Here is a 24,913-nt window from a genome sequence, read left to right on the forward strand (position 1 = left end):
GAAGCCATCTCTTCAATCCATATAAAGCCACTTCCTGCCCCTTCAGCTCACTCTTGCAGCTCTCTGCTTTCTCCCTTTGTGACGCTTTTTCGTTTTTCTCTTCCTCCGTCTTTCACATATGTGTCTTTTGCTCGCAGAAAATGCTTAAGGCTGAAGACTAAGCCCCGGCCCTCAAAAATAAGTGCTGGTGCTCAGCACCGGAACCAACAAGCACAAATTAAGCAATGATTCCTCCCTTGTGAGCATAGCCCTCATGTGGGATAGAGCCAGCTTTAGACTTATCTTCTGAAGTGGAGAAGGTTATCCCTGGATCTTATGTTTGCAGGTGGGGAATTCTATAGTTTTGCAGCTTCAGCAGAAAATCGATTTCCTACCCATTTTTTTCTTAAATGTAGAAACACTGAGGCAGGAGCCGTCCTCCAGCGCAGGTTCCTTTGTTGTGTGTATTTGTTGATTTTATTCTTGAAGAGTGGTCCTTTGCCATATATTGCTTTGTGTGTGATACAAAGCAGCTTGAAGGGGGATCTTCCTGTGTCTAGTAACCAATGTAGGACCCTCAAAGCGGGAGATGTGTAGTGGACACACCTAATTTGCACACAAAGAGCACAATGGATTTGCACTGTTTCTGTCCCAGTGCAACTTTACCTGACGTGGCATAAGTTCTTTATTACTTTTGATTGTATCTTCTCAAAAAGCAAGCCACTCTGCCTCGTTAGATTATCTTCAAGCCCTGATCCCACCTTCATTATAGCCAGGGCCACCGGAATTATGTGAGTGTGCAGCCACGACGATTTTCGCATACTTATAGAATTGCTGCATTTGCCACATAATCAATCAACTGCTGCATAACCTGCAGATTTTATCCCCCAAAAATGTTTCTAGTTCAAATGGTTTAAAAGTTAATAAAAAGGCGACAATGAGTTGCAAAGGGGTGGAAGGACCTTTGCAAAGGTGGACTGGTCACTTCTCTGTTATTGCTATATTTCAGTGTTAAGCTGGTACTAATGGGGTGCACCCAATGTCATGAGAGTGTTACCACCTTTAATAATGATGAAATAATGAAGTAATACGATTACAAAATGTGCGCATTATGCCGCATAATTTGCCTTTTCTTGCCGCATAATTTACTCAACCATGTCACATAATTTGGCTCTCTTCTGCCGCATAATTCCAGGGCCCTGATTATAGCCATTTTTCCATGGTGAGATTTAGAAAATAAATATTGTTTTTAATTAATATAAAAAGGAGCACTCCTCTTGGAGCAAAGTGTAGCTGCTGCAGTCTTTTGGAAATCAATATCATAGTCTGCCCTGTTTTGGGGGGGGGGGGGGTTTGTTTGTGGAATCAGTTCATATCTCACCCAATGAATTAGCAAGAGTGTCACCTTCAGCACAGGCTAGTTGATTCAGGGCATCTAAAAAGGGATATCTGAAAACAAGCGCAGTCCTGCCAAACTCTGATCGCTAATTCGGTCAAAAAATAGTTCTAGGTATTTCAGTGTCCACTGATTTAGTGAACGCAGACCGCCAGTGCGGGAGCTGTGCACACCGGGCAAAAGAGGAACAAGGCAGCAGCCATGAACAGTGGTTTTGGATAAAATTCAGACTTAATTATAGGAATTAAAAAATACTACTTTGTGTATAGCTAGACAATGGCAGGAAGGCTGCAAATCCCTTTTGTGCCATGTGTTCACACAAGGTACTAAATAATGGAGCGAAGAGACTGAACCTAACCCGTGTGATGCTTCTCTGACAAAACGCAAACGCCAACTCAAAATCGCAGAACCGTGCAGAGGGTGCGTCGGTTCCAGAAGAGCAGGAAATGACGCACGTGGTAGAAATGTGCTATACAAATGTTGATAACATAACAGACACCTTAGGAAGACACCTTAGGAACCCACCCTGGGCCCTAAACCCAACCCCCACCCCCAAAAATAAAACAACCCAACCCCTAAAAACAAAATTACCCTGACCACCCCACCCCAAAAACAGAAGTACCCCGACCCTCCACCTCTAAAAACTACCCGATCCCCCCCACCCAGAGCCCTAAAACCGATACCCACCCCCCCAAAAATAAAAATACCCAACCTCTAAAAACAAAGTTCCCCTGACCCCCCCCCACCTCCGCCCCTATAAACCCGACCCCCCCTGCCTGCCCTGAATACAAAAATACCTCAACCCCCACCCCTAAAAACCCGACCCCCCCAACCTGCCCTAAATACAAAATTATCCCGACCACCACCCCTAAAAACCTGCCCCGCCCTCAATACAAAATTACCCTGACCCTCACCCCACCCCTAATAACCCGACCCCCCCACCTGCCCTGAATACAAAATTATCCCAACCACCCACCCTGCCCATAAAAACCCAACCCCCTAACTGCCCTAAATGCAAAATTACCCCGACCCCCTACTCCTAATAACCAGCCCCCACCCATCCTAAATACCAAATTTCCCCAACCCCACACCCCGCCCCTAAAAACCCGACCCCTCCATCCACCCTAAATACAAAATTACCCCAACCTCCACCCCTAAAAACCCGCCCCCACCCGCCCTAAATACATAATTACCCCAACCCCCAAATACAAAATTATCCTGACCCCCCACTCTGCCCCTAAAAAACCCGACCCCCCCACCCGCCCTAAATACAAAATTAGCTTGACCCCCTGCCCCTAAAAACCAGACACCCCACTGCCCCTAAATACAAAATGAACCCACCCCTGCTCCTAAAAACAAAATAACCCCGAACCCCCACCCCACCCTAAAAACCATCGTACCGACCCCCCCACCCAAACCCCTTAAAAAAAAAAATAAGCTAACCACCTCAACCCCTTCACCCCCCGCCCCAACCCTAAAATCTACCCTCAACCCTGCCCCACTTACCTGACCGCATCCTCTCCCGCTGGATCTACCTTTTTCTCTTCCTTAACCACGCATGTGCGTTGCTCAGCACAAGCGTGGTTAAGGCAGAGAAAAAGGCCTGAGTTGTTCAGGCAAGCGTTGTTCCGCTTGTGTGAACAACGCAGGCGTAGTTCTGGACGCGTTGTTCCGGATCTTTCCCCTGTTACATGGCTAATTGCACTTTTGCCAACACGTTTGAGTGCAAGCTAATTTTTTTTTTCTTTTGTGTAACTCTTCACGCTGATGCTCATGGCGGCCCTGGTGCTTTGAATCGGCTCGCATATGTGAAACTATTTTACTTTTCATTTTCAATTTATGTGGCAAGAAAAGTCCAGTTAGGAGTTTACAACGTTAATAGCTCTAACTCGAGCAAATGCGAGACCCATTGCATTGGAAATGCTTGTCTTTCTAATGTCTTCGACATGGTCAACAAATGTGAGGCAGAATCAGTTTCTTCTTGGTGGCACACAGCACCCAGTTAAGCATCACTAGAGGTAAGCCGACATCTTGTCAACCACAATGGCTGAAGTATGTCTTTGTAGTACTTTGGCAATAATGCCAGAATCATAGTTTTTAAAGTCTCCCTTATAAATACGTTTTTCGGGAAAAAAAAGTTTAAAAGTTGTAATCATTATTTCATATTGTTTGCATTGGTAGTAGAGTTTTGCCAGTGGAATATCATGCGCACTTACCTGGACAGGCCCGATGCTCTTGTTCCGACCCCCCGGCATTCCATCTTCTCTGATTGCTGGAAAGAAAAGACACAATATTAAAAACAGATTATCTACATTTGATGGGAGAAAGGCTGTGAGCTCTATTACATTTATTAGAAGACAAATATATTTTGTCCACAGTGGTCAATCTTTATCAAAGATATGGATGATCTTTTAATCTGCACATTTCCTACCGGCAGAGTTGGTCACTGATTGAACTACCACCACTGTCTCGAAACAAAGGTGTTTAATAACTTATTACAGCTGAGTTCTGACGTCACAAGGCCTCCTGCCAGGAGCCAAGGAGAAAGGCAGGTCAAGGACCATAGTCAAAGCTGTAGCTTAAACAGTGAAAATGGAATCTGGCTTTTCCTTCTTCTGTTTCTGTTTTTCTAGATGACCTCTGACCGGTAGAAATGAGAAATTCATGGCAACATGTTTGTGTTTTGGATGCTTTAAATAATTATAGGGAAGACAGCATCTCTCTGCATGTTTCTACACATTCTGAGATACAGTATGGTTTAGTCTGACATAGTAAACTGATTTGACTGTCTTTTTGCAACAACTAAAAGCTCTTTGGTGAGTTTAATGTAGCAGTACAGGTTCTAATTTTATTCCTCACATCTGCAAACATCCTATGTCTTTCATATGAAATAGCAAGACATCATGGATTGTTGGAGTGATGACAGTGTGACTACGTATTATATGGAATAAAGTACCCCCTCTCATACATTAAAAGGAAATTGAAAGTCACCTAGAAAAGCCATGACTTTATAAATGCCTTAGACTTGTTACTGTAAATAATCACAGAACGTCTCTGTGACCTGTGATATCCTTATTGTGTATTGCAGGGGCGGCTAAAGCAACCTTATCAAAATTTCCAAGAGAGTAGCCAGGCCTCCGCACAGCTGCAAGTTCCAGGTCTGGTGCAAGGATAAACTGAGCCCCAGCCAAGTCAGTTCTCTCGCTCCACTTCCCCTCAGTTCCATCTGTGAGGATATCAGCTGTAACCTGGCACTTTGTGGTCTCTTCTTGTGATAACTTAAGGCAGCTCTCTACGGTCTCTCTAATGGAGCGCAGACTTTGAGCAGTGCTTGGGAGGCCTCCTGTTCTACCAGCCTTTTCAAAGTCTGCGGCCTGTTGGGAATGTTATCTAATATCCCAATACTTGGGCATTTTTCAGTGTGAGCGGTGGCAGATGTACAGAAAGCTTGCTCTTGGAGTGTCCATAAGCTTCACACTTGGATCATTCGCTTACTTTAAGTTGGTCAGCGCTTTTACAAACAAAAGACAACAAAGCAATGACGTGGATAAGTTTCATTCTCATAATATGTATCATGCAGCGCTGTCAGACACATGCTGCAAAGGTTGATGGCATTTTTATAGGAGGCATTAGACAGAAAGTAATACTTGAGAAGACTTACTATTACAACAAAGGTATCTCTTAGCACTTTCGGCCATGTGGAATTGTACGCGTCCACCTCTAATTCACTTTTAACTAATAACCTTATAACTAGAGATAGTTTAAAGTGAAGTCTCCTGCCAGACAGACTTTAAAAAGGCAGATGAGATAGGCTGAGAGGAGACAAAGTTGTAAAATTACTTTAATTCCAGTTTTGGAGTACACACTTTCATATACCCTTCCTTAGTGATTTTGTATCTAAAGAAAATAATGCGATTCACCAACACAAATTAGAAACACTGCACTAATCCTGCCTGCATCAGATGCTTCCCTTAGAACAATTTGTAGTTATGAAAGGGCCTGATTTTGAGTTTGGCAGATGGGCACCCCGTACAAATCTGATGCGTATCCTGCCCAACCCATTACAAGTGCCATAGGGCATCACTCTATACCAGGCCCAGAGTCAATGGGCAGCAAACAGAGTTTGCCTGGATTCATGCCTGATAAACTGCTGATGAAGGAACCCTCAAACTGCTGATGAAGGAACCCTAGCAGCGCGACTGGAGCCTAATGACCAGGACATAAACATCTGGCAATCACAAGGCACTAGCTAGAAGAAATGGCCATCAGACAGGTCACTGGTAATTTGGTAATATTGATCAAAGCCATCTTCAGGCGCGTAGCTTGGTTGGGAAGATTGGGGGGGCGTAAGCTTCAGATTTTCTGACAATCACACAGGCACATAAAGTTAAAATACACTATGCGACAAGCAGGGCGCATGCAAGGGGCTTATACGGTAGCGGAAAGGGAGAGGTATGTGGATTGGTCGCCGTTCGGAGTGAAAGAAATACAATAGTGTGTGTTTTTGTCAGTGTGTGTGTGCAAATATCCCAGGTGAATTCCGACAGACACCTCACCATCCCCAACTGAAAGCACCTGTATCCAATTATTCATCAGAAAATACATTTATTAGGGGGTGTAAAACCCCAAACACCTCCCGAAGCTACATCCCTGGTTACCGTGACAACAAAGGATTATGGTGCATCTCTAGCTACTGGTACCACGCTAGCAGATGTGGTCTCAAAACCCAGACTTCCAGGGGTGGTGCTATGAGCACAAATTATTTTAAATAACGTCCTGGAATTACATTGTTCCTACAAATTATACATTTCACCCGTAAGATATTTTTTCCATGCTGATTTCATTAATCTCCATGCACGACAATTTCTCGCAATTATAAAATCACCATGTCCAACTTAATGACTGACCTCTGAACAATCTGCAGTCTTAAAAGTTGAGCAATATTTAAACATACCAGGCAATCAGCTTGGCGTTGCTGGCTGACACTGCAAACAGGAGCTGCAAAATTTGTCACTACTACAAACGCATCTATTTCAGAAACGGGAATCTTCAATAAAACTCAAGTGAGTAATTTACACGATCAAACTTCCTATTACTGCGGCCATAAACAACCAGTGAAGTACAGCATTCGGCCTACTACTGTCAACAAACCACGTGCATTAAGGGGACCTCACCAGAACCCATGGATGGAGTTAAGGCACCACAACAGTCCTTAAACACTGTTTATCACATGCAGTGCTTAATTGTTGCTTGTTGTTTCCGGTGTGGGGAACCGGCACTTATTTTTGAGGGCCGGCACTTGTTTTTCTGCCTCAAGCACTTACTGCGAGCATATGGGAAAGAAGGAGGAAGAGAAAAACGAAAAAGCGTCTCGAAGGGAGAAAGCTGCAAGAGTGAGCTGAAGGGGCAAGGGAGTGGCTGTAAATGGATTAAAGAGGCCCGAGATGGCTTTGGGATTACGCTGCCTCAGTATTCCGTGTTTGCAACTTTAATTGCAGCAGCCCAGAGTTACAGAGTAGAGCTTTGAGCACCGGCGCGTTTTTATTTACAAATTAAGGTCTGATCACATGTTTACTGCATTGGCACAGGAATACTGAAAGCGGAGATATGAAACAGATGAGGACTTCGTTCATTAGTTAAATTATAGTATTACGGGGTAGCTCCCTGCAAGATGACATCAGTGATTAGCAAACTCCTGACTAACAGGTGACCCTCGGCAGGCCTGGCTCCAACATGATTTACTACAGTCTGCCATGACTCACCGCCCTTATCTCAAAAGAGACAAAGGCCCACCTTCGCTACAGAGACAGGACCTTGCCCCGCGGCTGACCCCAGCCCCAGAGGTCAGGATGGTTATCTAACTACTAAACCAGGTGACCTTCCTGGCAGCAGGCTTTGAGGCGCAGCATTCCTGCCTCCCCTGGCACGGAGGGCGGTCTCCCGGGCCGGGGCTGCCTTACCTCGCTCAGACTAATTCAGGGTGACCAGGCGCCCCGGTTTTTCATCAGCTGTCCTGGCAAATTTTTGCAATTTTGGGCAGGGTCGACTTCAGCCAGTCAAGGCGCGTTTTTATATGTTACAACGAGGTACTAGCTAGGAGCTGTGATAAAAGAGCTATATTAAAGATCGCCTATGCTGCGGAGTATTAAAACTGACTTTTTAATTAATCCCCCAGTGCCGCGTCCGCGAGCGCTGTCATTCAGGGCCCCGTGTTATGATGTTGAATTAGTCCTTCTTCTATTTTTTTTAGAGAAATGCCCCGGTTTTCGGCTTTCAAAGTCCGGTCGCCCTAGACTAATTTCAACCATGTTTGTTTTAAAATATGGCCCAACAAGGAGATCCACACACACTGATAATTGCATCGATATAAACGCAAAAGGGTTTGTAATTCTTTTAAGTTAAAGTCACGCTTTGCTGCTGTAGCTGCTGGAATGAGAAACAAGCCTAGTCAGGCGTCTAGATGTGGCAGGTTAGTAGAACTTTCACTGCACAAAACCAGCGAGAAAGGAATCGCACTGGGAAGGGGGGTTTAGGGGGAGCTATTCCATACTCTAGTAAGTGGGGTGAGTCCCATCATTATGGGCGCTATGGTTACAGAAGCGCTTTTTTGTGCAATGCAAGTCAGAGACAGCTCCTAAAAACCATTCCTTCTGCACGAAGAAATTGCTTCTGGTTGTGGATTGGTACCCTAGCGTACGATTTTGCTGCATCAGCAAATAACACGCGTTTCAATAAGAAAGATGTGGTCCGCTCCTTTAGGGGAGCTGGCGGGGCTGGAGGGGACGGGGGGTTCTCTCCGTTCCAAGTACCTCTGAGAGCATCACCGCGTCCTCCAGCCCACACAGGGGTTTCCTGGTGCCCTCTGTGGCCAGCACAGCTCGGATCGGGGACAGGGCAACAGTTTCTTGCCTGTTTGAGGGATTAGTCCGTCGCACTGGCATGTTACCATCAAGTGCTCCCTTGGAGTGTTCAGATAATCTGAAAACATTATCTTGATGGCGCACAGTCAGCCCTACTGCGCATCACACACACAAATCCAGAACCAATCAACAGCCGCCTACTGATTGTTGGGCAGAAAATAAAACATCTCGCATCTCTGAAGCGGATACCATGTGGGACTGCGACCAAAACGCTGCAGAAACTTGGTGCCTCTGTTTCTCACATTTCAGGCACAAGGAAACAATGTTAGTGAGGGCGCAGAGCAAAATAACCCCCCATCCGCATCGAACTTTGTCAAGGAGCCACTGGAAGGCCGCTCATGTCCTCACTTTACAGGTGAGTGAGGCCAGGCTGGAAGTCAGTGGTCACTTGCCCTGTGAGGCCCGAGATGCCCCCGCGCTCAGTCTATCACCTACTCTGGCTTTCTACTAACCACAAGCCCATATCAGGCCTGGACTTGTGCCACTCAAAGGATGGATGGGCGCACTGCGAGGCGCTTTAGTGGTGCCAAAACCGCCTGACTGGGTCACAGCACTGATGAAGTCTCATGATTATGAAACATTTGGGAAGGGGCAGTCCTCATTATTAAACATCAGACCGCAGACTGAATCCATCCTGCACAGCTTGTTATTAAAAAAAATGTGAATTATGCAGAATTTACATTTAAATTTTTTTAAGGGTGATTGTACATTTTACATCATAAAAAATAGAAAAAAATATAGATTCCTAAATCCCACAGCTGGCAGTGCTTGCTTCAACGCAGGGACTCAAGCTGCAGTCCACTCACCAAGCACAACAAAGCCGAAAGATGCCTGGCGACGCTTCTGAGGGTGTCCAGAAAGCACCAGGACCAGACTGCCGGGCCCATGGTGGGCTGCCTCCTTCGGGTCCGGGTCAGATGTTTATTGCAGAGGTTGACCCACAGGAGGCCACTGCGAGAACCAATCTAAGCTCCTGAGTTTATTATCTGATAATAAGCCTTAACAACTGCCCTTACCAGAAGCATGTATCAAATGAACTTGGCAAATAAATAACCCGAGCACAAGAACTGCAGGGAAACAGCAGACGGGGGCAATTACACCTGGGTCCATCAGCAGGTTTTCGTGCAAGGACACGAGTGAGAACACACAGACACTCCCTCGCTTTGGCCTGGCTCGGACTCGGCAGATCGGTTGCTATGCGTAAGGTGACACATATCCCTCGGTCCCAAGGACATACATCACACCACCTATGGCCCGTGGAAAATGTTGTACATAGGTGTAACTTGGTTATGTCTGGTCAGTGAGGCTGGACTAGTAGAGTGTTAAACTAGATCGATAGACAGACAGACAGACAGACAGACATATAGATAGCTAGACAGATAGACAGATAGACAGACAGATATATAGATAATTAGATAGATAGACAGATAGATAGATAGATAGATAGATAGATAGATAGATAGATAGATAGATAGATAGATAGGGGTCACGGGGGCACAGCAGTTTCCAAGACACCTGAGTAAGTGGCTGAGTGTATGGATATGTATAAGGTGAGTGAGTTCAGAAATGGTTGAAAAGGTGAGTGGATTGACGGATGAATGGTTGAATTCATTAGTACGTGCAAAAACACATTGATTAGTGAGAGCATGGATGGAAGCAGCCAGGCTGCTGCAATCTTACAGGCTGAAGCCTCACACAGCAGTGACGCTGACACAAATTTGCGGCAGATTAGCAATATCACGGCAGTAGGGGCATTGCATCAGGACCCTGCACCCAAGTTTTACCTGCAGAATTACCAATATCACGACAGAGTAAGTCTACACCAGGGGATGGCGCCACTGTTATAAGAACGCCTGCTTCATGCAGGTATTACCATCACTGGCCCATTCAAAGCCCAATGCAGCAATGGGATCCTCTGTGTCACAAATGCTCACCATATGCCAAGAATTAGCACCTTTATGAATGTTTTTCTCTGCATCACTATTTAGTCCTAGCTGCATGTTTAGAGTTGCCACAGAATTCACTAAAACGTAGTCCCTGTTAAGATTTGCCCAAGATTCAATAAACATTAGTCCCTGTTCAGATTTGCTCTACGATTTTATGTAAACCTTAGTCCCTGTTCAGATTTGCCCCGGGATTAATTAATTTTGTGTCCCTGTTCAGGTTTTCCACAGGATTCAGGAGACCTTAGTCCCTGTTAGATTTGCCCCAGGATTCAGTTAACATCAGTCCCTCTTCAGATTTGCTCCAGGATTCAGTAAACTTTAGTCCCTGTTCAGATGTGCCCCAGGATTCATTAACTTTTTGTCCCTGCTCACATTTTCCCCAGGATTCAGGAAACCTTACTCACTCTTCAGATTTGCTCCAGGATTCAGTAAACCTTAATTCCTGTTCAGATTTTCCCCAGGATTCAGGAAACGTTAGTCCCTCTTCAGATTTGCCTCAGGATTCAGGAAACGTTAGTCCCTCTTCAGTTTTGCCTCAGGATTCATGAAACGTTAGTCCCTCTTCAGTTTTGCCTCAGGATTCAGGAAACGTTAGTCCCTCTTCTGTTTTGCCTCAGGATTCAGGAAACGTTAGTCCCTCTTCTGTTTTGCCCTCTTATGGAATACATCATTGGGCAGTTTCTGAGGCCAGTCAATCACCTTCAATGCTTCTTCAGATTTGCACCCCTACCAGGAGGAGTTAGCTGCATTGGCACCCTCGCTCATTAATCCTAGCACGTGTGCAGCTTTGCACCAACCTCTTAGTCATCACCAGTGCCCCACTAATCATTAGTGCATGCAGAGATTTTCACCAGGGCATAGTAACATTTGCACCAGTACTCGGTTATGCAGCCACATTCCATTTGGAATTATATCGATAAAAATGCCATATTTGTCAATACTCATGCTCTTAAAAAGGGGGTGGGTTACAGAGTTACCACAGACCGCAAAGACTGATGGGAGGAGCGAAAGGGGCACCCGCGGTAGGTACCCTGAGGAAGATGGACCCGCTGGTCCCACAGAGGCCTCGTTCCGGGGCTCAGACTGCGCAAAATATTTACATTATAGGTTATTTTAAGCGCCGCGAGAAAAGATGGCTATTCAAAGCCCCGCAGACTGAAGGAGGGGGCTCGGCAGATGTCTACACAACAAAGAACTGATAGTGGAGTCACAGCATCTACAGTATTGACTTTCATGACTTTCTTACCACTAGAGGGAGCTGTTGCTTCACTCTTACAGGACTAAGACCTGGGGCCCGCAACTTCAATATCATTTGCATTTTGCACATAGGAATGCCAGAACGGATTGGCAAATGTACACATTTTTAATTACTTGAATACCTTGTCAACACTACTACAATGGTACAGACTCTTCTTTAGAAAATTGGGACTATACTTAAACTTGTGAAACTGTCAGAAGTCCGTGGACGATGATCGGATGAAAAGAACGTCTTATTTAATAAATGTTGCTGGACTTTCATTGCTTGGGGTGATGTCACCACGCCTTCCCTGCATTCCTCGAGCAAATGGCGAATTTTTCACAAGTCACTCAGTGAAATAGAAAGCTCCGGCTGCAGAAGGCACAGGGGTCAGAGATCTGTGAAATACTCTTGTGTGAGGTTGGCCCAAGCTTTCCTATAACCTCAGTTTTCTAGAAGGATGTGTTTTTCTAGATTTCAGAGAAGGGCAGCACAGAGGGTTGTCTGGCCAGAAACAGGATTCGGGAGATTACTGGCTTTCCCTTGGCTAACAACAGCCCCAAGTCTCTCTAGAAAGACCGGCTATGGCAGAAGAAGAAACTGAATTATTCATTATTAGTGTAATAAAAAAGGAGTCCAATTAGCGGGAATATGACCCTCCCTGGCAGCTGAGGGAAGTGAAAAAAATGCTTTTAAATGTATGTTGTGTGCTTACTCACACGCGAGAGAGTGTGTGTAAGTATGAATGTGGGTATATATTACCAGTGTGTGTGTGAAAGAAACTGGAGGTCAAAGGGCGTGTGGTGTCACTCACGCTACCTCTGGCATTTTGGTGAATTGGCGTTCATGGATGAGTGTGCAATGTGCCTCCATCACCTTGACAGGCCCTTACATGTCACGGGATATGAAGAAGCCTTTTCAAGACTGGGAGGAAGATTGGCTGGATGGATAGAAGTGAGTGGAACCAAGATTTGTACGGAGGATGGATACAGGTAGCAAGGGATGGACGAACTGATGTAAAGAGATGGAGGGAACGAAATATGGGCAAGCAAAGGATGGATGGCACATGGAAAGTTTGACGGAGCATGGAATCTGTGGGAGAGTGGATGTGGTATAGAGCATGGGATGAAACAAGGGATGTAAGGAGAAAAGGATGGATGGGACAAGGGAAGGATGATGGGGCATGGAATCTGTGGGAGTGTGGATGTGGTACAGAGCATGGGATGAAACAAGGGATGTAAGGAGCAAAGGATGGATGGGACAAGGGAAGGATGATGAGGCATGGAATCTGTGGGAGAGTGGATGTGGTACAGAGTATGGGATGAAACAAGGGATGTAAGGAGCCAAGGATGGATGGATGGCACGAGGGAAGAATGATGGGGAATGGAATCTGTGGGAGTGTGGATGTGGTATAGAGCATGGGATGAAACAAGGGATGTAAGGAGTAAAGGATGGATGGCACAAGGGAAGGATGATGGGGCATGGCATCTGTGGGAGTGTGGATGTGGTACAGAGCATGGGATGAAACAAGGGATGTAGGGAGCAAAGGATGGATGGCACGAGGGAAGGATGATGGGAGAGTGGATGTGGTATAGAGCATGGGATGAAACAAGGGATGTAGGGAGCAAAGGATGGATGGGACGAGGGAAGGATGATGGAGCATGGAATCTTTGGGAGAGTGGATGCGGTACAGAGCATGGGATGAAACAAGGGATGTAGGGAGCAAAGGATGTATGGCACAAGGGAAGGATGATGGGGCATGGAATCCGTGGGAGTGTGGATGTGGTATAGAGCATGGGATGAAACTAGGGCTGTAGGGAGAAAAGGATGAAGAAAGAAAGGCATGCTGGAATGAAGGGGGGCTGAGTGATGGAGGGTGTTAGCTGGATCAAGGGTGACGTAGCAGGGATGAATGAATGGATACTGGAAAGGATTGATAATGGGACGATGTGACTGAGTGAAGGATGGTTGCATGGTGCAGAGAATGAATTTACCGGATAATTACCTAACATCTTCTCATAAAGTGTAGTGTTTACTTTTCTCAATTCAATATTTGTCGCGAGAATGTGATCTTTGGGTTCTGCAGGGTGATGAAGGATGGTCTTGTAACCTTCTTCCTGCTTTGACATTTGCTGTGTTTGGTCAGCTGGGGCTGACACTCCCTCTCAGAGAGCTGCAAGAAAGCGGATTAGTGAAGCTGCCTCCAGCCAAGTGGAAGAGCGAATACTTAAAAGGTCACAAAGCGAGCGAGACGCGCTTGTAGACCCTCCGTCACGCAGACGTGTGATGCACCCTTGGGCAGGGTTACGTACCGAGCACAACACAAGGGGTGTATAGTATCCCAAGGCTTCACAAAAGTTACTGAGGACAGTGTTTTGAAAAGTTGCATTCCTCGGACAGTAATGGCCACTGGCTGGGGAGTGTGGCCTTAGGATGCGATCGAGTTAGAAATCAGGGCCGGCAACATTCACGTTGAGCTCACTTGCTTCTATGGTGTTACTCAATGTATTAATGAAGTAGGAAGAGAAAATAATTTATTAAAAAAATCTTTGATGGGGAATGAAGTGGACAAAACAACATTCAGTTAGCCAATTCATCTCACACAGGTGGCAACAGCATGGACGATTATAAAAAGGTTTGAGCCATATGGGTGCTCAACGAACTTATGCGTATAATCTGCTATCGCAAGTGGTCGACCCCATGCAACATGGCCAAATGACAACCTCCAACAGGTCTTTGCAACTCTGCGTGGGGTTTCCGCGACAGGAGGCTCGCTGACCAGCATGGTCACTCGACCACTGTCGGTAATAGGGCTCTTTGATCTGTATTTCCTCGTTGTATCTAATGAGGGTGGCTTTGGTGTATCTGTAAACTCCCCATAAATTGGACACTGCGTGTTTGTCAGAGAATCTGCTGGAAGATCAGTGTTTGTGATTTGCCCATTACGAAGTTCTCCGAAGATAAACTCATATTTCCACCTTGTGACATTCTACTGTTAAAAATGTACTAGCTCAGAAATAATTTGTAAGTGACGTTAACACTGTTATAGGGTTATTCAGCAAGCAGGATCCTTACTAACATGGGCACACCATCAAACGTAGTCCAAAAACTTCGATTCGCTGACAGCAGTGCTTAATTTGGGCCGGTGGTTGCCAGTGGGGGACACCTGCACTTATTTATGGGGACTGGCACTTACGTTTTCACTTCAAAACGGAGAAGGATAAAGGCAGAAAACCTGTCAGAAAGGGAGAAAGCAGAAACCTGCAGGAGAGAGAGGTGAAGGGGCAGGGAGTCTCTGTTAGTGGATTAAAAAGGCTTGAGGTGGGTTTCAAGCTAAACAGCCTTGGTATTCAATGTGTTTGCATTTAATGGCCGCGGGCTTCAGAGCAGAACTTTGAGCCCCGTAAGCTATGGATTTACAATGTAACCACTGGCTGGCAGACCTATGGTACTCAAGGCTTCAAGCTTCACGATAAGCTCATAACCACAGTTTTTTTCCACATAAATATATTTTTTGCCATTTTAAATATGCCTTTTGAGCCGATACTTTTAATCACTGATGGAAAATGTGCAAACATGCAAACTCCTAGGTGTCTAGTTTGTAGATCAGACACGGAGCCGGTCTGCATACGAAGTGACCCTTTTTAAGGCAGGTCACTGTCAGCAGCTCAGGCAACAAAGCCAATAAAAGGTAACCAGTAGCTGTAAAACACACCTTCAAACAGGGGCTTCTGCCACTGTATAGGAGGCGTTTATTGCTACCAACGAGATGGTCCTAACTTTATCGATTAAGGTGGATAAAAAGCTCAGTGGCATCACCAGAATTTCATTCTGTGGCCATGGGTGCGACACAGATCCCTACAGTGGATTAATTAGTCCAGTGTCAGACCTGCTAAGTTTTGAATCAATGTATCTTCCTTAAATCTCTTGATGGTATTAGAACACTATCCTAACTTCTGCAGAAATCATTTGATGATATTAGAACACCATCATCAACTTCTGTTGGGTTCCGGAGTAGCGTGCTAGTCACCGAAAAGCACTTCGACGCCTCGTCAGGGGTAGTAAGCGCTATATAAATACTATTACAATTACAATTCTGCAGAAATCATTTGATGATATTGGAACACTATCATCAACGTCTGCAGAAATCTATTGATAATACTGGAACACTATAATCAACTTCTGCAGAAATCACTTGATGATATTGGAACACTATCATCAACTTCTGCAGAAATCATTTGAAGAAATCACTTGATGATATTGGAACACTATCATCAACTTCTGCAGAAATCATTTGAAGAAATCACTTGATGATATTGGAACACTATCATCAACTTCTGCAGAAATCATTTGAAGAAATCATTTGATGATATTGGAAGACTATCATAAACTTTTGCAGAAATCACTTGGTGATTTTGGAACACTATCCTTAGAGTCGTGCTCTGTGTATCCGATTTCAGCTACTTCTTGAACTCAGTTTATTTAAATGGAGATACAAATATCACTTACATTTTCTCCATTTTGTCAAACCTTTGACAACGGGGCCTTTCCCCTATGTGGGTCCTGACAACATCTCTCTGCCCGAAAGAGGCAACCACTCAGGTGCTTCTCACTTAGGGGAGAGACTAGACTTTCCCCCTCTAGATCCCTGCATTCTATGGTCCAGAATCAATTCCCAAGAGGATGCGCATGTGAGAAACATGGATTGTATATTCATTTACTATGGTCATGAATTGAGCGGAGGAGCAGACTTGAGGCTCTTTGAGGTGGCGTAGGCTTTTCAGTTACCCGAGAGCATGCAAGTGATGCACAACTGACCGAACTGCCACAAATATCATTAGAGTAATTGTCAATCTTCGGTGCAGTAAGCAAACCACATCAACAGGAAGAGCAATCTTATGGTCTACATATTAGAGAGATATAATCTAAACAGGAAAGTCTTTAAATCTCTACAGAAAGACCGAAGGTTTAGATTCCCTCTGAGGTCGCTTGGAATAATGTCCTATAAAAAGGTGAAAGCCCTTGAAAATGGTTGCTGCTGGGCTCAGGTGTTACAAAACAGGGGGGATTTAAGGAAGGTGGTATCTTCATTTCAAAGGCCTCATTTGCCACCGGAGATTTTAATTTATGTGATCCGGATTGACGTTTAATGCTACTCAAGAGTCATCACTGGAGTAAAACCTACACAGACCTGTCCAAGGCGTAGGTCTAAAAATCACAGAGGACTGAACACTAAGCTTGGGATGTGCCTGAACCTGGGAAAAACGGCTCCCCGTGCCGCCACAAATGACATCGACTTGTCATCGATAAGGTTGCTACTTCAGCTTGTACCTTCTTAGATCTTTCAGTGGCATTTGACACGGTATCACATGCCATTCTGCTCAGGTGCCTTTTCGATGCAGGTATCCGTCATTGTGCTCTTCACTGGTTTACTTCTGTCCTACCTCATTGGGCTTGATCAGTAGGTCTCCTGCTATTTCAGTATGAGGCTTCCAACCTTTTTTGGGTTGTCCCCCACGGATCTTCCCTGAGCCCCAAGTTGTTGAATGTTTATGTAACACCACTGGCATCTGTTGTTAAATGTTACAGCTCTAATAGTACCTCTTATGATGTTGACACTCAGCTGGTCCCCTCTCTCTTGGAAGACACAGAATTACCCACACTAATCTAGTGTACTGCATGCCTGCGCTTGCTGACTGGATGCACTGTAGTTGCCTAAAGCTAAACAGTGAAAAATCAAGCTTATCCTATTTGGTAGAGATATTTCACTCTGGACCACCACCTGGTGGTCCCACAACATTCCCCCTCTCCCCCCTGCCATCGCCCTCCCCTGACCCAGCCCTTGCAAGCTGCCAGATACGTGGGCATCACTGCTGTAATCAGCTTTCTCTGCCAAACCAAATAATTGCACTTGCTTTTGCTTTAACACTTCAAATGCTGAGAAAAATAGTTTAAATGACTGGCCCTGAACACATATAAAACGGTGCCTCAAGCACTCATTACCAGCAGACTGGACTACGGAAATGCCCTGTATCTGACATTTGGGTACATCTTATCAAGAGTCTCTAAATGGTCCAGAACACAGCCTCTAGGCTTGTTCTTAATCTGCCGTCTCAAACCAGCATCATCTCCCATTTACATAATCTTTATTGGCTGGTTGTTGATAAGCGTTCCCTCTACATGCCTCTTACGCATACCTACAAAGCACTTTCCAACCTTGGCCCCTCCTTCCTTAGCAGTGACATACACTTCTGTGTTCCTTCCAACTCCACTACACATGCCATTCAGGTCCTTATAGCAGGAGGGTGCACCTTTTTAGGGTCGAGTGCGTAAGCGCTCTGGCCTGTTGTAATTTCTCTGTGGGCTTTTGCTATTCATTCTTTCTTGTGCTTGTCCTAAATGCTTCATTTTTATTGGTGCGTTTTGTGAAATGTCCCTCCTTTGAGTGCCGAGTTCCCTCCCACGCGATTCACTAAGTGAACATTTTTGTTGGCCATCACACTACGTCACGCTTCGTCCTCTTACAGTGTGTGATGGCCACTCCTCTGGTTTCGGTTCGTCTTTCATCCCAGCCACAATCCTTTCTAGACATCCACACAGGGAGCCAATAACTCACGCTCATTGCAGCCATGGCACTTTGAATTGACTTGCTTTTGTCAGCTGTTTTACTTTTAATTTTCAATTTATGAGGCAAGAAAAGTCCAGATAGGAATTTACAACGCTAATAGCTTTGACTCGAGCAAATGCGAGACCCTTTGCATTGCAAATGCTTGTTTTAACCTGGCTCCCAATGCTTGAAATATGCTATCCCTCACTATTCGTTCCCCTGAATCTCTCTCAAAATTTAGGAAGAAACTTAAAACCTGGCTGTTCTAGTTAGCTTAGCTTCGAACCCTGAGCAACTTTCTTTCCATACCTGGATACCCTTACGGGTGAGATGCATGCATTACAAATAATGGAATGTAGGCTGGTATCAAGACAATATCACCTGCAGGTTTTGTTGCTATGTGTTTAGCAGATGAAATCTGTTGCTATGTGAAGGGTCATCTTTGACAGACAGGGCTTAGCGCAGTAGCACAAAAAACGAAAAAAAGTATTATAGTGCCATTTTCAGAATTTCCTGAAGGAGCGTCTTCTCCTGAACAGTGGGGGAGAAATGCACTGAAGACTGTTGTCAAATTGACACTGCCTTGAACTGTCTTTTCCTTGGAGTCTGTGATTCTCCCAGGTACCTTTAATCACCCCCCTCTAAATGTAGATTTAAGTAATGAAAGCAGTGAAAAGTACTGATTGTTTTAAAAGCGGATCCCAAGGACATTATGTTTGATATCAGTCATTAATTTGCAATGAGCAGTTACTTAGTGCGATTTAGCGCGTTGTCAAGGTGCGTTGTTTTCCTTTTGTGGCATTCAGTTCGTTATGCAACTGTAAAAAAATGTTCTTTGAATTTTGAAGGTAAATATCAAAGGTGATGTAATCTAATGCTGTCTTCATGTAGCGCACATCCACCAAGCATATGGTCACTTGGTGCTTTTATTTGTAGACACACAGGTCTGTGTTTGTGGGGTTTCACATACAGGGTCACTGCTAAACTAAACAAAACTTCGCACTTGTATAGCGCACTACTCACCCTTTAGGGTCTCAAGGCGCTGTACGCATACCGCTGTGGAACCCCTCCTGGCTTTTCCCTGTGGGGCGCCCACTCCTGGGCAACTCCCAGGGTGAAGCCAGGCATCCAAGAGCTGTCAGGGCCGTTGTGGAGATTAAGCAAGCTATTACCCAGAGTTACAGAGTGGGACCCATTAATTAGATTAGGCACCGAGGCGAGAATTATCTGGTCCAAGGGAACTGAGCCCAAGACCCGCTGAGGCGGGAATTGAACCCTGGTCCCGGGCCAGATCTCTGCATCAGGGTCTGCCGCTCTAACCATTGTGCCACACTTCTCCACGCTGGGGTGGTCTGTGGACCACCCTGCCCAATATACTAAAATTGCCATTGTTTTGAGAGGGGATTCAGTCACTGATCTGATGGCCAACTCAATGCTGGTGTAAAGTGTTGTGTGATGGTCTCTGCTGGGCTTGGGCCAATTTTCTCTCAATCTAACCTGTGTGACATGTGTCAGTTGGACCATCTTCTTGCATCTTCAAAGACCTCGCGATGTGCGCTCTCTCTACAAACCTAAGTACTTTGGGAGAGTTTGTGAGACTGGAGGTGTGGGTTGTAATTTGGGGATTCTCTTTTGAGTGTTCAAGTTGACTCTAACCTTAAATTGGCCTCTGGAGTTTGGATATGCTGGGGAGAAAGGGCTATCCTGGATCTCTGATCCATTGTAGCTTTCAACAATGGCTTCAGGTTATTAACCGGTGTCCCCTTTCCGGGACATGTGGGTTTCCTCTGCCTCTTAATTCTATGTTGTTTTGAGTGTTCCTTCTTCCTTTGTCACTAAAATTATGCCAAATACCACCTTTAAGCAAATCAGCATCACCCAGAAAGATGATGTAATCTGGCTCTTCCTTGCTTAAAAAACGCAATAGTCTGTGTGGAATAAAGAAGCCAAACAAGATGGCTGACATCAGTGTGCTCACTAAAAAAAACACTTAACATAAATAAACATGTTCACTTTACGCCAACATTGGTCACCGATGAAAATGGACGGGCCAATTTCACTGGCCAAATTTTCCTCGGTTTCAAAACTATGGACTCTGATTGTAAGATTATTTCTGGTCTGGTGAATAAAGCAGACACAATGAACTTTTGAAGTTCTGGGCAGGTCCTGTCATGTTTTTAAAATAGGCCCAAAAATCTTAAGTACCACCTAGTTACGGTAAGAATTCGTGGTGGTGCGTTGTGGTACTCCAAGGAAGAAGCTGGGCCTACTATTCCTCGGTGAGTCCATATGAATCACCTTATTTCTACGCTGCAATTTCTTTCACACTTGGTTAGTGAATATGTACTTCTCTAGATGGGTTTGTACATACAGCTAGGGAAAGTAATGCCGTCTTAGCTTGGTTCAAATTGAGTAGTTATAGGCTGCAGACTATTAATCTAGCTGAGACTGCAGAGACTGGTAGAATGCTCAGACCACCTCCCCACATTACCTTCCCTCGTTAAAGCAACAGCCATGATGTTTTCTTAAATAACAAGCCTTACAAAAGGCCACAAAATAGAGATAACCCAGAGCAATACGGAAAACAGCGGTCTTTGAAAAAGACTGCTTGAGTTAGGAAGTGGACAAGAATATAAGCAGGGCCCCTGGAATTATGTGGCAGTGGAGGGCCTAATTCTGCAGCATAACGAGGCCCATTTTGTAATAGTATTACTTCATTATTTTGTCATCTTTAAACTTGGTACCACTGTTTGGGCATTGGTTGCATTACATTAGTAACAGTCTAATACCCAAATATAGCAGTAAGCAACAGAAAGGTGACCAGTCCGGATTTGCAAAGGGCCTTCCACTGCGCGGCAACAGTGTTGTTGTATGTTTAATAACTTTTTTACCGTTTGAGCTAGAAACAACCTTTTTGTTAAAATCTACAGATTATGCAGCAAATGGTGGATTATGTGGCAAATCTATAATTGCGTGAAAATCGCCACGGCCTCACAATCCCATAAGTCTAGTGGCTCTGCACATATGACAGCATTTTCCTGTAGTTCTGAGCCCTGAAAAAGCCCCAGACCTGCGTACCGACAAATCCGTAATACATGCTGGTTCTTCGCCTAAAACAAGGCGGCTTACCCAAATATAATAAATGATGCAGGCTTAAGAATTAAATCAAATGCCCTTTTTTATTAGTACAAATAAAATATTTGTGATTTAAAACATAAGAAGTGAAATGTGAATTTGTATGTACAAACCAATCTAGAGAACTACATATTAACTTATGAAGTGTGAAAGAAATTGTGATATGGGAATAAGAAGAAAGCACAGTCTTCTCTTGTTTTTTAAATGTGGCAGATTTGTTCTGCCCCATTCTTGTATTTACAGGGCTGTTTGAGCCCATTCCGATGGAACTCAGCGGCCTTTCGCTATCCTCATATACACAAACTAAGATCATACACGGAGTGCAGAATTATTAGGCAAATGAGTATTTTGACCACATCATCCTCTTTATGCATGTTGTCTTACTCCAAGCTGTATAGGCTCGAAAGCCTACTACCAATTAAGCATATTAGGTGATGTGCATCTCTGTAATGAGAAGGGGTGTGGTCTAATGACATCAACACCCTATATCAGGTGTGCATAATTATTAGGCAACTTCCTTTCCTTTGGCAAAATGGGTCAAAAGAAGGACTTGACAGGCTCAGAAAAGTCAAAAATAGTGAGATATCTTGCAGAGGGATGCAGCACTCTTAAAATTGCAAAGCTTCTGAAGCGTGATCATCGAACAATCAAGCGTTTCATTCAAAATAGTCAACAGGGTTGCAAGAAGCGTGTGGAAAAACCAAGGCGCAAAATAACTGCCCATGAACTGAGAAAAGTCAAGCGTGCAGCTGCCACGATGCCACTTGCCACCAGTTTGGCCATATTTCAGAGCTGCAACATCACTGGAGTGCCCAAAAGCACAAGGTGTGCAATACTCAGAGACATGGCCAAGGTAAGAAAGGCTGAAAGACGACCACCACTGAACAAGACACACAAGCTGAAACGTCAAGACTGGGCCAAGAAATATCTCAAGACTGATTTTTCTAAGGTTTTATGGACTGATGAAATGAGAGTGAGTCTTGATGGGCCAGATGGATGGGCCCGTGGCTGGATTGGTAAAGGGCAGAGAGCTCCAGTCCGACTCAGACGCCAGCAAGGTGGAGGTGGAGTACTGGTTTGGGCTGGTATCATCAAAGATGAGCTTCTGGGGCCTTTTCGGGTTGAGGATGGAGTCAAGCTCAACTCCCAGTCCTACTGCCAGTTCCTGGAAGACACCTTCTTCAAGCAGTGGTACAGGAAGAAGTCTGCATCCTTCAAGAAAAACATGATTTTCATGCAGGACAATGCTCCATCACACGCGTCCAAGTACTCCACAGCGTGGCTGGCAAGAAAGGGTATAAAAGAAGGAAATCTAATGACATGGCCTCCTTGTTCACCTGATCTGAACCCCATTGAGAACCTGTGGTCCATCATCAAATGTGAGATTTACAAGGAGGGAAAACAGTACACCTCTCTGAACAGTGTCTGGGAGGCTGTGGTTGCTGCTGCACGCAATGTTGATGGTGAACAGATCAAAACACTGACAGAATCCATGGATGGCAGGCTTTTGAGTGTCCTTGCAAAGAAAGGTGGCTATATTGGTCACTGATTTGTTTTTGTTTTGTTTTTGAATGTCAGAAATGTATATTTGTGAATGTTGAGATGTTATATTGGTTTCACTGGTAATAATAAATAATTGAAATGGGTATATATATTTTTTTTGTTAAGTTGCCTAATAATTATGCACAGTAATAGTCACCTGCACACACAGATATCCCCCTAACATAGCTAAAACTAACAACAGACTAAAAACTACTTCCAAAAATATTCAGCTTTGATATTAATGAGTTTTTTGGGTTCATTGAGAACATGGTTGTTGTTCAATAATAAAATTAATCCTCAAAAATACAACTTGCCTAATAATTCTGCACTCCCTGTATTTAAAAAAAAAAAAAAATCTTGCATATATGCTGTACCCAGAACATGCATGACATACACAGAGCACTTTTGAAAGGATTGACAGAAGACTGTGCAACTCAAGGAAGGGAGTCGCATGTTCAGTTTCTAAAGAGTGCGTATGTGCATCAGTAACAGTGGTACTATTTTTTTTTCACATGGCCAGAAAGTACTTTTTGTGTTTTTTTTAAATCTTTAAAAGGAGCCACTGAAAAAGTCCAAACGTAGTTCATTTATATTTCCTTGTATTAGCATGTGATTGTATACAAACTGTCGTCAAGGGCGATTAATGCTAATCACGACAACTTCTTTTTTTGCCATGAGGTGTCGCTGTTGTCCGTCAATACAAGAAACAGCCTTACACCGCACTGTGACGACGTTGTGACATCGCTGATGGGGTAAAATCTCCGTTACAGTACAATTTAAGTGTCCCGTTTCACCGATCCACCGGAATGGACGTTAAACGGACTGGCCTCTCCGAAATTCAACCGATGGCTCTGGGTGGCCGACTTCTCTGTGCTAGTGCCTGGTGTGCTACGCTAGCTGCGATGCAATCAGGCAGAATACAGGCCCGGGTACCAAAATAAAAGTTGCCCCATTAGTGAATTTAAATTGTTTGAAAAGTGCCCCATAATTTGAAACTTGGGGTAGTTTCGAACTTGTAAAGACAGGCTGTGTGAGTATTTTGCAAGTTGTGGAAGACTGCGTGGATTCGAGATTGCTGCAGACAATGTCTGTGGTAATATCAGGAAAATCAACAAAAACCGGCCCACCGACCTTTAAACAGGTCCACACCTCGCCAAAAAACCGACCCACTCACCAACCTGTCTAACCAGTTCGTCGGGCACTCCCGGATTAGCCAGTCGGATCCCTCAAGCTATGGGAACCGGAGAGGGCTGTGGGCGCGAATAAAGCTTTTATAGCGCTACTTCTCACACTGAAGCGCTAAAGGTCCAAGGTTAGAAGGAAACGTTCATTTCTCAACAAGAATATGGGTTGCGGGATATAAGGTAATCTCGTAAATTGGCTTCGAGTTGCAAGAGACCCCACCAGGAGGCCCACAGAGGTTTCTATATAAACCTATTAATAGTTCTCATCCAGGATTTAGGTATCCAGGCGATACGGCTCTGTCTGACTTTGCAACCTAGGGTTTGGAAAAACGTGGATTAAATACTAGAAATGCTGCAAGGGGTGCAGAGCAAAAATGTACACAAACATCTAACCTCAGCTTAAGCGTAAACGGCAAGGCTGAGCGCCTAAGTGTGTTTCCTGTGCGCACTGCACTCTCAGCCTCCATGCCTTGCATCACTGTCCTGTCTCGGGGCGGCAAGAACCCCTAAATCTAGAAGCGGCCTGGCTAGAGATGGTCACCTAGTCTCACAAATGTCGCTGTAACGCCCCATCAGGGATCCTGTCCCGCACTTTCAGATGCATCAGACCGACCTGCTTCTGTTATTTTTCCCTCTGCAGAGACACAGCGGCCTTAATTCAAAGTAGAGGCCTATTTTAGGGAGGTGAGCCTTACTAGACGCAACTAGTAAAAAAGATTAAGAAGACGGAATACACTAAGGCCTGGCTCCTCGAGTCACTAGTGCACTGTCTTTAAACTGATGCATAAGAAGACCTCATGTGCCAAACGCACGTGAGTAAAGTTCTTATAAGGCGCAAGGTGTCTTAGCGCTAGCATTCTCAAAGAAGTAGGTGGATTGACTACTGAATTTTGGGAAAAGGCCATGTTTTGCGCAGTTTCCTAAAAGGAGCTCTGATGGATTGGAACAGAAGAACAAGAGCCATGCT

The 24,913-nt window shown here is 44.7% G+C and overlaps 1 protein-coding gene across 8 annotated transcripts in view; it reads right to left on the minus strand.

Annotated features, from left to right (window-relative positions):
* NR6A1 (nuclear receptor subfamily 6 group A member 1) overlaps positions 1 to 24,913 on the minus strand; it is a 685,712-nt gene that overhangs the window by 85,457 nt on the left and 575,342 nt on the right. For all 8 annotated transcript variants that reach the window (XM_069241722.1, XM_069241724.1, XM_069241721.1 and 5 more), the window contains one exon: positions 3,592 to 3,647. In XM_069241722.1, coding sequence (XP_069097823.1) covers positions 3,592 to 3,647 — 56 coding nt within the window. The remainder of the gene's footprint in view (positions 1 to 3,591; positions 3,648 to 24,913) is intronic.

This window comes from Pleurodeles waltl, chromosome 6 (genome assembly GCF_031143425.1).
Source record: "Pleurodeles waltl isolate 20211129_DDA chromosome 6, aPleWal1.hap1.20221129, whole genome shotgun sequence".
NCBI classification, from domain to species: Eukaryota; Metazoa; Chordata; class Amphibia; order Caudata; family Salamandridae; genus Pleurodeles; species Pleurodeles waltl.